This window comes from Acyrthosiphon pisum, chromosome A2, assembly GCF_005508785.2.
Source record: "Acyrthosiphon pisum isolate AL4f chromosome A2, pea_aphid_22Mar2018_4r6ur, whole genome shotgun sequence".
NCBI classification, from domain to species: domain Eukaryota; kingdom Metazoa; phylum Arthropoda; class Insecta; order Hemiptera; family Aphididae; genus Acyrthosiphon; species Acyrthosiphon pisum.
The window spans coordinates 80,307,045-80,322,144 of NC_042495.1; the positions used below are offsets into that span (position 1 = coordinate 80,307,045).

At 33.8% G+C, this 15,100-nt stretch overlaps 1 protein-coding gene across 1 annotated transcript in view; it reads left to right on the forward strand.

Moving 5' to 3' along the window:
* LOC100573715 (homeobox protein 13) overlaps positions 1-13,766 on the forward strand; it is a 191,866-nt gene extending 178,100 nt beyond the window's left edge. Inside the window, exons 3-12 of the mRNA XM_029489993.1 lie at positions 6,291-6,460; positions 6,550-6,721; positions 7,777-8,032; positions 8,092-8,351; positions 8,641-8,847; positions 9,222-9,473; positions 10,058-10,133; positions 10,556-10,579; positions 11,743-11,835; positions 11,931-13,766. Coding sequence (XP_029345853.1) covers positions 6,291-6,460; positions 6,550-6,721; positions 7,777-8,032; positions 8,092-8,351; positions 8,641-8,847; positions 9,222-9,473; positions 10,058-10,133; positions 10,556-10,579; positions 11,743-11,835; positions 11,931-12,997 — 2,577 coding nt within the window. The 3' untranslated portion in view covers positions 12,998-13,766. The remainder of the gene's footprint in view (positions 1-6,290; positions 6,461-6,549; positions 6,722-7,776; positions 8,033-8,091; positions 8,352-8,640; positions 8,848-9,221; positions 9,474-10,057; positions 10,134-10,555; positions 10,580-11,742; positions 11,836-11,930) is intronic.
* Positions 13,767-15,100: the final 1,334 nt, after the last annotated feature.

A 15,100-nucleotide genomic window follows, 5' to 3' on the forward strand; every position in this document is an offset into this window, starting at 1 on the left:
CCAGTTATATTAAGTATGTAAATTGTTTACGTTTTAAGAGATAGTATTTCTTTCAATTTCCAATGTATAAGAAGTCATTACTTGTATAATATTAGAAATTATAACAATAATTGCAGATAACAAGTAAATCAATAAATCATAATTATTGACAACTATGTTAGGTACCTATAATAAATATCGTATATCTGACAATAAAACACTTAATGAAAAATACTTGTATTATAATATTAATTTTATATCTTGACATTTTTATTCTATATTGTTTAAGGAATAGTTATTTCGATATCTTATTATTGGGGATGAAAGTATATAATCACTAAAATATAATGTATAATGTTAATTCTACTATTCTTTAATTCACTAAGTAGGTAATGATTATATTGCTATACATTTATGAATTATAGTATCCGATACATTCTAAACAATTTTCTAACAATTTCCTTGTTTTATTCTGCTTTTAGAATTATACAATCATTGTTTTTACCCACATACATAGACAAGGTTATTGTTTTTGATTTATTTTTTTTAAATTTGATGTGTGAAAATGGTTGGTTTTACCAACTACTGTAAAACCATGTTCATATTTTTATTATTATCGTTATATTCTGTAACACGACATATTATGTAAAATATGTTTAAGATAGATATGTATATTAATAAATCAGATGAAATGTTCTATATTTACTACGTGTGTTATTATATTGCTTTGAAATTGTTTTTTTATTTTTATTTTCTTTAAGCTCGACAACAGGTATCGCGTTACGTTACTGTTATAAAAACCTACGAGCTCATAATATAGTTTTTAATTCACGTCTATATTAAATTCCGATAAAAACATACGATTCTCGAATGTTACAGTATTATGTGTGTATACATAATGCATACAATATATTATAATACAAACAAACTTAGGTAACTAAAAAATCGATTACATCTATAAAACCGCTGTGTGATCCGTTGGATTTTACTTTCTGTTCATGCGTGTACTTAAATATCAAATGTCACCTTTATAGGTCTGTTCATCAATCGTATATTTTATTGCACCTACATAAGGTGTATAATAACAGTGCTAACTTTACCTCTTATGTTAAATAAAATATTCACACAAATGTATTAAACCACAATTATAATGTTATTAATTATTATATTACATAATACACAGCTTGTATATTATTATAATATTGTATATAATATATTATTTTATAGTGCTGGTACGTTATTGTGATTAAAAGTGACGTCTGACCGCCATCCCGACCCCTGTCGTTAGCATGCGGTTATCGATATTATATGAAACGTTATATTATCTCATGCATATACGTGACGCTGGCAATACGGAGTGGGGGGGGGGGGGGGTTGCACTAATCGTTGGAAAACAATCCAAAGAATGAAATCGTTTTTTATTGTTTTTGTTTTTTTTTTTTAGACAGACAAATTAATCCGCAGCCGACTTATTCTCGTAAATTATAATACTCGCTAGTATAGGTAATATATATATACTTTCTATGAGTATCTAGTAGGTGCCTACTAGGACCCTAGGTAGTGATACTTGCAGCTAACCCGGTATACTATAGATACCCGACTATATACCTGTGTATTTACACCGGACTACGCGTTGTTATTCATGTCGACCAAATCGACTTCACCCGTCCGTCTATTAATTACACGCATTATGAATGCACGAAGAAGAACAATATAAATATATAATGCATAGTGGCGGTACATGATCACTAATCGTTCGTGTATATTGTACTACAACATGCCTACCTAAGCCCTAATGTATATATTTTATAGTCAATAATGTCAAGCAGTGGTCTAAATCGTTTTGCGCAACAAAAATGTGAGTGGGGGGTATGATCACGTATAACTCTAAATTGTTCACACGAAAGGTAGGTAACAATTTTATAGACACCGCACTCGAACCACTCGGTATTATCATACGATATTTTCAACATGGAAACATTACAATACGAAGGGCTGAAGTTGCAGACCTATTTCCGAAATATGGTACGCGATTTTTCGTCTTTTCACGTTTCACTACCGCATCACACCTCTGTTCCGAGTTGTTCTATACGTCTTTTATAATATTATATTGTATTACACTAATAATGAACACAATTATATTATTTCAATTAAAATCGACGTCTACACCTATATTGTTGAAAAATCGGTTCTTCCCCGTCATTCGCGTCTATTCGAAAAATCCTAATAATACGAATAGGTATGCAACACTATCCGGCCAAAGGGGTATCCATCCGTCGACTGTTTCTGATGCACTGCACCTGTACTGATTACCGAGATAAGTCTATAATATGTGGTGGAAGTAATACTATCGTAGTTCCTACCTCAGTTGTGATACCAAAAGTTACATAATAATAGTATGAGACCGTAAACGATAATATTATAGGTATAATGTTTTACCGTTTTAGTAATATTTTTAGGTTTTTTTCCTGCACTCTTCACCGACATTGCAGTCCACTCGTGTGCATTTTTTTGTTTTATAATAATAATATGCACACCTCATATCTGTTGCACTTTATGATATTATATGTACATCGTTATCGCGTGAGTGCATACTGCGCGCTATATAATAATAATAATAATACGTACCTATATGTATATCGTAGTATGGAAATCGCATTGTCGTGATGCTATGCCATCGGCATGGCATGTATTATAATAATATTGTAGTGTGTATAATATATATAGAGAAAGAGACATGTAGTGCACAATTGTTACATATAATATTATAAGTCTTGACAATATATTATTATTTTGTAGGCAAACATAATATTGTCGTCGCCGATGAGACGGGTGAACGGTTGAATTTTTTTTACGCGCGACGGAATTGCGACAATACATTGAAAGATTATTTGAAGAATATTCTTGAAACACGATCGGATATTGTATATATTATTGTGTGCAGAGTACGTAAGTTTTGTGGACCTCTGCGTATCACAAAAAACCTCTTCTAATTATTACGGACTCAGATAGCGCAGGGGCGCCATTTCAGTTTTTTTTAAGGTGTGCAAACAATTAAAGAGGCCAATTTTTTCCCACCTCCAGACCAATCGTTAAAAAAACGTTTCTAGTGTTTTCAGTTTTTCATTACAGATTCATTACAATATCAAAAACATACTTAATAAAAACATATTTTTATAGTTAACAGTTACATTTTACCGTTCATACATTCTGTGTATATACTGTATAGTGTATAGTGTATAGTAAAGATATTTTTAGATAGGATAGATATATATTACCACAGTCGGTATACGGTATAATACTGGTATAATACGGTATTATACAAAATAAAAATAAAATAACATATTTCAACATCTCTACAAATAAACAACATGTTATTCTTAATTTTTTTTTTTATATTTACTTATAAAACTAAGGGCTCTTTCCTAATTTAGGTAGATTTGAAAAAAAATTACGGGCCCCTAATTAATTTTGCACCCCGGGCCAAAAATAGCCAGTCCACCCCTGTCAGTAGCCACTTACCATTTACACATATTTGTGTGTGCCAATGGATAAAGTGATACCGATATCAATTTATCAATTATCAAATTAAAGAACACAATATTATAATATTATTTATGATTATCAGTGAATAGCTGCAGTGCATGCACAATTTAAGATTGGCAAACTGAAGGCCATCTGGCCATAGTATTAATTAAGCCTAGGCCAATTTTGGACAACAAAATTACAGGATTTGCGAGTGCACACCCTGCCACCCACCCCCCCCCCCCAAATGGGCGCCCCTGAGATAGCGTTAACCTAAATATGTGCAAAGACTTTTTTTTTTTAAGTACATATTATCGGAAAACACTTAAGTACGTTTCACAATCAAGTCTCGCCGACGGACATAATATTATTATGTGTATTTACCACAAGTTGCGTATCGATTATGATATCATAATATTGTATTAGCAAAGGGTGTCATTGTACACAATTATTCATACATTTATATTATACATTCGCTCTCCTCGATGAACGTCGTAATAAATTATATTAAGAGGAGGACGCTGCACACGAATTCGTTGTCCCCGTCTTACAAGTGCGTGACATAACAAATCTATGCTCCACGTTTAGCTTTGTAAGTTTAAAAATTAAGGGGATTCATCATATTATGAAACCTAATGTTAAGAAAATTATCCGTGACTGTATGAAGGGTTTTTACTGTATTTCAATTTTTTTAGCACATGTTTTGCGTATATAATGTAGCATAAAAATGCTTATAATTCACTTAAAAATTTAAGTGTAAAAATGTATAATAATAATTACACATGAAAATAACCTTGCATTAGTTTCTTGTCTTCACGTGGGATTTTTACATAATTAAGAGTATTTATATACCTGCAGCCTGTGGTGTTGTGACATGTAAGTTGTTAGTGCGTTATAATATGATATTATAGGTATTACATATTAGATATTATTATTATGCTCGTTTCCAGTGAAACAATATGTTGTGTAAGAGGCAAATATTCGAAACAATATGACTGTTATGTAATAATATAATAATAGGCAGGTATACACGCCCACGAGTTACTATAAAGGTACCTATACGTTTCGACTTTATTAAAACTTAAACTTTCGTCGCCAGGGATAATGACTTATATACTGTTTAAATTGAATGTCACCTTAATCTAGTTGTATACGTTTTACCCGATTAACCACACGATGTGTTGCGTTCCTGTGGAAGAATTTTACACCTTGACAAAAAATTGGTTTATAATTCCGTAATAATAATAATAATAATTGTACAAACGTTGTTATAAACGTCAGTAGCTCATAAAAAGGGAGTCGGTCGAAGCCCGAAGGGAATAGTTATTGGCCCCGGGGCCAGGGTATCATAGTTTGGTTAAAACATGGATTTGGTTAGATTTTTATTATTGTAAGTGATAGTGAACTTTTAGGGTCAGTCCATACCATGAGTTTTTTCATTATCAGTCAATCTACGTTTAACAAAATATTAAAGTTGTATTTAAAAGTGTTAACCAAATACTATGTTATATCACGGAAATTGATAAATGCCGGCATTCGTGTCGTTCGTCTGACTTCAATCACCTTGGTACAGTGTTGTGTTGGGATATAACTTTAAAAAAATTATTGAATATTCGGTACGTTAAAAAAATGTATATATTCTGAACTCAACTTTTAGTTGAACACTAAGACAGTGTTTTAAACAGTATATTTAAAACAGTTTAAAACAGTTTAAGACTCAAACAATATGTCGTTAAGGGTTTAAGACACATGTCTTATACATTTTAAACAATAATTAACAAATGTTTTAAACATGCTTAAAACCATTTGTTCAAAACATTGTGTCTTAAACATAACAACTATGATTGTAGGTATCTATGTAATATTTTCTGATTCTTTGCATTTACCTATAGATAAATAAAATATTTACAACTGAACATTCAATATAATATCAACTAAATTCGATTTTGAAACGATAAATTACTTGAAACTTTTGCATGAAAAATACAAACAAACAAAAACCATGTATTATAATACCAATCACAAATTGTTCGTTTCACTCAGAACTTAAAAATTGTAAATTGTGCACAAACAAATGACAGCCATCATTTAAGTTTTATTTATTATTGTTCTAAAATGAAGAAATCTGATTTACCGTGTTTTTAATGTCAAGTTTACCGTCATTACAAACTATTCGCATAAAGTTTTTTTCTTAAAAAGACTTTTAGGTCATAAAATTTACGACAGCGTCATTTTTAATGTACTTTTCGCCCTTTTGAGGCATACTTTGTCATTATACAGTTTAGGCCCCCTTTTCTAATGTAAATGACACTATTTTCTTTTTACCATACCTATTCATTTCAGTTTTCACAGTGTTTCGAAGACAACATGTTTGCATATTGCATGCATTTCATTTCAATCAACTATTCCGTCTCATTAACAATAAATAATCTATAATAATAACAATATGTCATCACAAAATATTGTAGACAATTATTGTTATTTTGTTTATTTAATGTGATCAAACTCCATGGTTTTTATAAAAAAAAAATGTTTTGACCATGATTATAATTTTTTTCCACTCTTTTATTTCTTCTATGTACCGAAATAACTTATTTTTATATCTTACTATAATCTTACGGCCTTCTGGTCGAAAAAGCAAATACGTATTACTTTATAATATCATCACGTATTATTTTAATGAAGTCGAATCAATAATGAGAAACTATAACTCGGCTATTGTACAATTACTGAAAATTGCAGTTGATTATATATTCTAACAATATTATTTTTTTTTTTCTATGCAGTTATTGACGGATATGGACACGCCACAGTACAGCCTTCGGTGGAACAATCACCTGGTCCACATGATGGACGCCATCGAAGTGCTACTACAAAACGAAACTCTCGTGGACGTCACACTGGTTTGTGAAAAGACTCAGTTTAAAGCCCACAAAGTCGTCTTATCCGCTTGCAGGTACCTACCCAAATTTATACACGAGACTTTTATCTCGGGAATATAATATATCTTTATTATTTTTTAATTATTTCGTATGTTTTTCCTAGTCCATATTTTCAAAGGCTATTCTCTGAAACCCCGTGCAAACATCCTGTGATCGTGCTTAAGGACCTTCCTGACTGGGAGATGAGAGCCATCATACACTTCATGTACAAAGGGGAGATTAACGTTGGCCAGGAACAGTTGCCGTTGTTGCTACAGGCTGCTGAAACGCTACAAGTACGTAAACATTATAATATTATTAGTGCTATCCGGAAGACCTAAAAATTGTATGTACATACACCTAATAAGACAAATTTTCGGATTTTAACGTAAACCCCTCACAGTATCGATGACCATATTATTATTTTTACTTGCATAACATTTTGTACAAGCCAAACTTTAAGAGGATTATAAAATTGAAATATAATTGTATCGATCTCATGATATGGGTATACTATAATATAGTATTTTAGTTTGCAGTTAAGCAGCTATACATTTGCAACATTGATTTGATGCGTTCGTAGTTTGTTCTATATTAAAAAAACGTACTTTTGCTTTTTTGAGCAGATTCATTAATATCTACCAAAAACGTTTAAGGACCTAAAAATACAGGTTTAATTAAGACAGAGATTTGTTTCGTAAAAATCCGATAGATATGGCAATAAAAAATTACTGGAATTTCGATGTTTGTAAGATTTTATCCAAAATATAATTAAATTCAGGAAGTTTTGAGTTAGAAATTATGCATTATTGGGTTTCTTTTTTCATTATACTTCAGTCATACTGGAGTTATGGTTAATTTAACAAATATAAACTACCTACGAAATAATATAGACATTACTTTCTATTACAAGTATAAGTACACAATATTTAAATATGCATGCATTGTAAGATGCTTAAATTATAGTAAAAATAGTGAGTGTACTTACACCTTGATGTTACACTTTGGATAGATATGAACATTAAAAATCAATAAAAATATTAAATAACACACTAACCTAACCCATTATAAAATATTCTTAGTCCTAAAATTGGATTACTTATGCAATAACCTTTGCCTCTTACTTAACTGGGTAAAGCCATGACAGTACGACCCGTCATCATACCGTCCTCATTCATCACTGACCATATCAACTCGTAGGTACCTATATAATATTACCGACGACTGTAACGAATTAACGAATGTACGATGATGATGGTAAGTGGGGGGGGGGAGCAAAGGGGATTCTAGCTACCATCGGGTGGGTCGTAGATCGCGACCGCTAATCGCTTTCACGTTTGTGTGATTGCAGATCCGCGGACTGGCCCACACTGAGCGCATTCCGTTATTTGTCGATTCGCCCACTTCGTCGTCGGCGACGCCCACGGACGTCCAACCATCACCGTCGCAACAGCAACAGCAGCCACCGCTTCCATCGTCTCATCACCACAGCGTGAGCGGCCACCATCACCATCACCATCACCACTCCAACAGGGGCCACAGTCCCAGCGGCAGCAAATCCGGCACGACCACTGGCCACGAGCTGACGAACGGACAGAGTTCTCCGGGCAAGGGTCACCATCACCATCATCACCACCACAGGCACCGGACCGCTGACTCACCGCAGAGTCCGCGCAACAAGTCGCAGCCGCCGCCGCCGCCGCACCACGCGCTCGCGCTGCCTCCACCGCACCACCGCGACGGATCCGCCGGCCGCATGTCGCCGACCACCAGGAATGTTCTTCCAGGCCGCCGCGGCCGCTGCGGGCCGCCGCTGCAGCCAATCCGTACGATCCTTCGCACATCCGTCTGCCACAGATACAGCACTTGCCACCCATCACGTTCAGCGACCGGAACTGTCCGTCTCCGACACCTCGCAGGAAACAGGTAAGTCGTACCTATAATACTGCTGTAGCACGTGAATTGCGATTTTATTACGTGACTAGCTAACCTAACTGTGTGGTTTTTCGTTCGTTGTGTTCCAATATTCTTTTCTCTTCGTCTCGAAAAACCGAACCCATTATTATATTTCAAAAAGAGAAATTATCAATAATGCCTATAACGTTCCATGTTGTCAAATACAGACAATATACTATAATATATCAATATAATATGACGCGCTTAACCTTTAAATAAAGATTTTTATTAACATTATTATGTGTATACGCATATTTAGGCTCGACCCAGGCGAAGATCGGGCGAAGCGATTGGTCCACAAGATTTGAGCAAAGCACCTTCTCCGTCAAACTTCAATAACAATGTCGCCGAAAATTTGTCGATGAAAAAATCACCGAACAATGAAAATATCAATAACGAAAACATGCCGACAAATTTAAGTTGTAACAATAAAAGGCCGGATAGGACACCGTCGCCGTCGGCAAATGTGAGTTTTCAAATATAACTTGTAAATCTAAATGAACGACTGATATAAAATATACACCTATAATAATAATAATATATAAAATTAATTGATAATTTTTTTATTATAAAGAAAAGTGACTCAATTATGTTTTATAGTTGTTCAAATAATATTGTTCATAATAAAAAGGAAATGAAAGTGTGATGAAGAAAGAGAAAATTGTGGCTTTTATATTATTTACAATTTAGCAGTTTATTATTAATATATTTCATTTTTTTACACATACAATTTTACATCTCATTCAATAAATGTTTTTAATGAAACATGTCATAATTGGTGGTATTTTTTTTTTTTTTTGCGCTTATGCATTTATAACGAGATATTATTTTCTCTTTCAGAAACAAATGAAGGTCGAAGTGGAAGAATCAGAAATGATTGGAGACTTGGGACAAAGTCTGCCGGTAGAGTTGACTGCCAACAGTGGCAACCCGAACGTAAACAACAATAACAATAATAATAACCAGTCGAGTAACAAAAAGAACCACCACCATCACCACCATCATCATCTCAACCACCAACAACAGCATCAGAGGCATCCGGACTTCCCTTATTATGGGCCGGATCCCATGAGCATACCACTTAATCCACACGTGAGTTCACGTCTTCGCTACTTATATTTTGTTTTACGCATTTTATTTTTTATTTTTTCACCCCTCTTTACCACGGGGACTCGTCGTTACTGTTTAGTTTGTTTATTCGTTTTGGAAATTAAAGTCCGTGGAAATATTATTAATGTCAACCGAAGTAACAATGATATTTTTGGTTGCTTTAAAATTTTAATATACGTCGTATAGAATATAAAAAATATTATTAATCCCTTGGCAGTAACTAAAACGTACGACCGAGATTTTCGTCTAAAAGTGGTGTTTCTTTTTTGGAAATATTTTAAATAGTACCTATTTATAATAATAGTATAGTGCTTTACCTATATAAATATGGTTTTAATTTCCAAAGAAAAAATACACAACTTGAGTCATAAACATAGTTTAAATGGTCAGTTTCAGTTTCGTATTTAAATTGCATACCTTCATGAGCTTTTAAGTTGTACAATATGTTAGTATAGATTTACTTTGCTTATCATATTATTACAATACATACACTTTAATATTGGATTTTAACAGAAGTCATTTTAACAGTATTACGAAGTTCATAATATGTAATTTTTTTTTTATAGGATCCACACTTTGAGAACTCGCTGTTTCCGCCTTTTGGACCGTTGTCGTCGCTATCACTACAAGGACCTCCTCACAGTAAGTTTGAATATTATGTATATTTTGAGTTAATAAATATAAAACATTGTTAGAGAAAACAAAAATGTAGCTTGTGTGTGTGACTACGAGGTAGAGCACACTAAGTAATTACGTGTCCATGTATTTTTTGTTAGGCGCTTAGTGTTCTTTTTATAATAATATATATATTATATTATATTATTTTTTGTTTGGAATTCATTATTTTAAAAGAGCACTCGACATGCGTATGAGTTTTTTCTGGTAATATGAAGTATCTTATACTATAATTTATTTCAAACTTACCTGCGGTCGTAGGATAACAATTGTCCATTGTAACAACAACGAGAGCAATAAAATTTTCTGATATATATTATATTGTAATTCATTTTAGTTTTGTCGAGTTCATGAAGCTAATACTTTTTTGTTTTTGTTTTCTATTATAGTGTTTCCAATAGATGCCCAATTTGGTAAGATTAACAGAAAAAAAATTTTCATTACGTAATAAAATAGTTTACTGTTTAGTAACAACTAAAAAATCATTAAAACAATTATTTTAAAACCATCAAATATAAAAATAAATTATAAAATTATTTTTAGGCGTTTAAGGTAGACAAATTATTTTCTTTTATGTATAGTGGTGTTTGAAATAAAAGGGGCAAATCAATATTGCGTTTTCTATTTAATAATAATCATTATTTAACAATGTAGTTTTTATATGGCATACAGTCGCGTACTATAAAAATATACATTTAATTAGTAATTCTGTAATTATATTAATAAATAATAGCAATTACAACATAATATTAAAAAACCAAATATACATAATTATTAATATTGTTAGTTCTGGAATATTATTAATTATTTCTATATTATTTAATGAGTTCAATAAATTAAAGTTTAAAAAAAGTATAGTTCATCGATTAAAATCCATTAATTTGTTTAAATATTTGAAAGAACAACATAATAAATTGAGAATTAAAACAATTTTGATATAAGTAACTAATATATATTTATTCAGCTTTCTCTCGGACGGTTTTTATTGTAAACTAAAAATTAATCATGTAACAATTTTATTGCACTAGTCGCATGAATTAATGTCACGGCAAATATTATTTATAATGGGGAGGGGAGGTACTGAATTTGCAAAAATGAAAATAATTTTTTTTTAGAAGTACTTAAGTTCAGCATTACATTAATTTATATTGTCCTTATTTCATTCTTCTTATTACAACTTTGCCGTATCGTATTTACAAATAGGTATAGTTACTTACTAGACGACACTTGCTATTTGCTAATTCCAAAATAAATCAATCGTGTCGGTGTTCAATCATAATGATATATTTTACATACGTAATATTACGTCCTACGCTAATAATTTCGGGAACAGTGACGATCGATTAATACAACAACAATGTAATATTATAATATGGTATTATCCTTCATCAACTCCAACGACGATTATTTATCATTTTGAAATAATTATTCTAACATAGTGTAACAAATCGTGGGAAGTGCTCAACGTGACAACACTTAAATATTATTTTAAATCGTAGATTGTGCATTTTTATTTTGTATGTCAATTGGTGTGTGTACAATCACTTTTTTCTAATGTGATCCATATTTATAACAGGTCTATTTCCCGGTTTGGACGGCTGTAGGAACCCACTGCTAAACGAACTGATCGAACCGAGGTTCGACAACCCACCGCCGAGTAAAAAGAAAAGTAAGTAAAATGACCTTGTGGACAACGCAATTTTAAGCGCGAGACTTCTAATTCGTTCGTTTTTTAAAATTTTTCCTTTATTTTCTTCTTCTCAGAGAAAATGTTCCCGGTTGGACGTCCTAAGGGCCAGCACAGCGCTCCACGCGGTGGCCCTCCCAGGTCGTGGACGAACGCCGAACTCACGGAAGCACTACAGCACGTGTGGAACAAGAAGATGACCACGTCGCAGGCCTCTAGAATTTTCGGTATACCGTACAACAGTCTGCTCATGTACGTGCGTGGCAAGTACGGTAAATCGCTAAAACTGGAACAGTTGAAAAAAGAATGTTTCGGTGACATAAACGGTCCACTGGACTTGTTGCACTTCGGGTCCATTTCGAATAATAACAACAGTAGCAATAAGAACAACAATAATAATAACAACAATAACAGCAACAACAACAACAGCGGCAGCAACAACGGCCAGTCGAATGTCAACGGTTCCGGTAACAACAACGGCGGTGGAGGCAACGGTCCGACACTGCAGCCGTGCAACCCACCCTCGGAACCCGTCGACCTCATGCTGGGGCCTCCGGGATTCAACCCACCTGCGTTCCCGACACCCAACTTCTTCCCGGACTTTGGGTCCACGTTCCCGATGGGCATAGACATGATACACCTGATGCACCAGCAACAGCAACACATGTCGTCGATGTCGGCGGCCGACAAACACCAGTACTTGGGACTGCAGGACATGATCGGCGGCCAGCCACTACAGTCAGCCGTCGTGCTGGACTATGCGATGAAGTCTCCGGCTGCCAGTCGCAGCAACTCAGAACCGCCGACGACGGGTGGTGAGGGGGATGGCGATGTTGATGGTGACGGCGACGGTGAGGGTGATGGTGAAGGTGACTGCGACGACGATGACGGGGCCGACGATTGCGGCGTCGACGACGAGGACGACGAGGACGACGACGACGACGTAGTGGCCATGGACTTCTCAAAGGCCGGCGGGATCGGCGTTGGCGGCGGCAGTGACGTTGGCAACGGCGGCGGTGACGTCGGAGGTGGCGCCGGTGCCGGTGACGAGGATGACGGGGTCGACGACGAGGACGACGACGAAGACGTCGACGACGAAAGACTGAGTCCGGAAGCTGATGACAAGGACAAGGAGCAAGACTGACACGGGGTGTTTAGGGACTACGCGCTGGCGGCGTTCGACGCGGTGCTCCGAACATAATTTCGCCGAAGCGGTGTTCTTCGCGTCGGGTGTACCGATGGATTTCCTGTACCGGAAAATGCGCGTAAGCTCGTCGTGTACACGAGCGCGCGCGTCCCTTGTCCACCACGTGGTCGTTGTCACGGGCGTTCGGCTGAACCGTCACCCTGTATCTCACCCGCAACCATGTGCGCGCATGCCCTTTACCTCCACCCCAAACTCACCCCACCCTAAATCCTGTCAATCCTTCTTTTTCGCCCTTACTCGTAATCAATTTATAATAATATATTATTATGTCTGTATATTATAATATTATCTATAAAAAATAATAATAGTAATTATAAATATAATATAATATAATATAATCATTCGGACGAATCGTACGGCCGTGGTTCGTAATCGCGCGTGTAACATATAATAATCGTTTTTAATGATAAGGGATTGAAATAAAACAATAAAAAATAATGAAAAAATTTGGTACGAAAACAAAAAAAAATGTAAACAAATCTACTACTACTACAGCTAGTGAATACAAAGAAACGTGTAAATTAGATTTTAAAAAAAAATTGATCGTGTACATATTTATAAGTGTGATCGTCGTATCGTTATTAAAAAAAAAAATTAATTATATTATTTTAGACCAAAACGTAGCCATTTTAAAGATAAATCATAATTATTGTTCCGAAACAATAGCATTTCATCTCAGCCCGATAAACAAATCAAAACGATACAATTACCTAATATACAGCCGAACACATTATGGTGTCTACATACAGTTCCTAAGTTTTAGTTACAGTAATTTTATTTTAATTTTTATTAGTTATTAATCATGTGTATACTTCTGTGAAACTGTGATTCCTATACACACATGTTGGCTTTAAGTTTTACTGCATTTCGTACGGTTTTTGAGAGATAAAAACATGATATTTACCACGAAATCAGCAAGAGAAAACGACAAAATATATTATACAATATTGTTCCTCATATATTATGAAGCCACTAAAATACATATTTTTTTTTTTATAGTTCCTGTTCGTTCGCCATTTTGTTTTTGTTTTTTTTTCTGAGCCATAAAACGCATACGTTTGTACAATTTTGTGATTAATGGGAGGTAATATTACCAGCGATTCGGTTAGTGAAGTAACATTATAATAACGAAATTACATTAAAACTTTACGTGTCTCCCAACAAGCGGTCGGTCAAACTTTAATAACAGCTTTCATTGATATCATCGTCATCGTTATCGTCATCGTTATTACAGTAATAACGTTAAATTATATCGTTGTGACATTACAACTGTGACAATCCAAATAAGCGAATGATAAGAGTATAGTTTACGAAAGACGGCATATGCGTCGTACCTATTTTGAAGGTACGTCCTCATGGCAAACGATTAATTTTTAATTTTATTTCTTGCAATAGTTCTAAATAGGATTTTAAACTTAACTATAGAGAAATACACTCGTCACTCATGCAGGGTAATCATGAAACATTTATAATACAATACAGGTACCTCTATATACATAATGAAAATAATAATAGTAATAAATATCAGGAACGATAATAATAATATAATATTCTATTATACGATTATTATTCACACAAATACACCTCAAACCAAAAAGTTCATTATTTATAGTACTTATTAATATATTTAAAATATAATAGTCTGTTATATAAATACACTTGTGTGTAAAAAAAAATAAAAAAATAAATATTATATAACAATAATAATAATATTATGTGTGTTAAATTGAGTGCAATGTATTACTTTCACGGTGATTTATTTGTTACCTTTTATTTATAATAAAATAGTAAATGTCTTAAGTTTATATTATATTTCTTAAGTTCCAGCAAAGCTTTTTATTCTGTTTTATTTTTCCTAAGGCTGTGTTTCTGCTCCGTTTCATATTTTTCAAATGTACAAACAAAATATAAAACGTCATATTATAATATTATTATGTTATAACCATATTACATTTAAAATACCTATATACGGATAATGATTATATAGATACATTTTTATAATACAATAATGGTGCAGCATCTCAGGGCATTAACTAGATG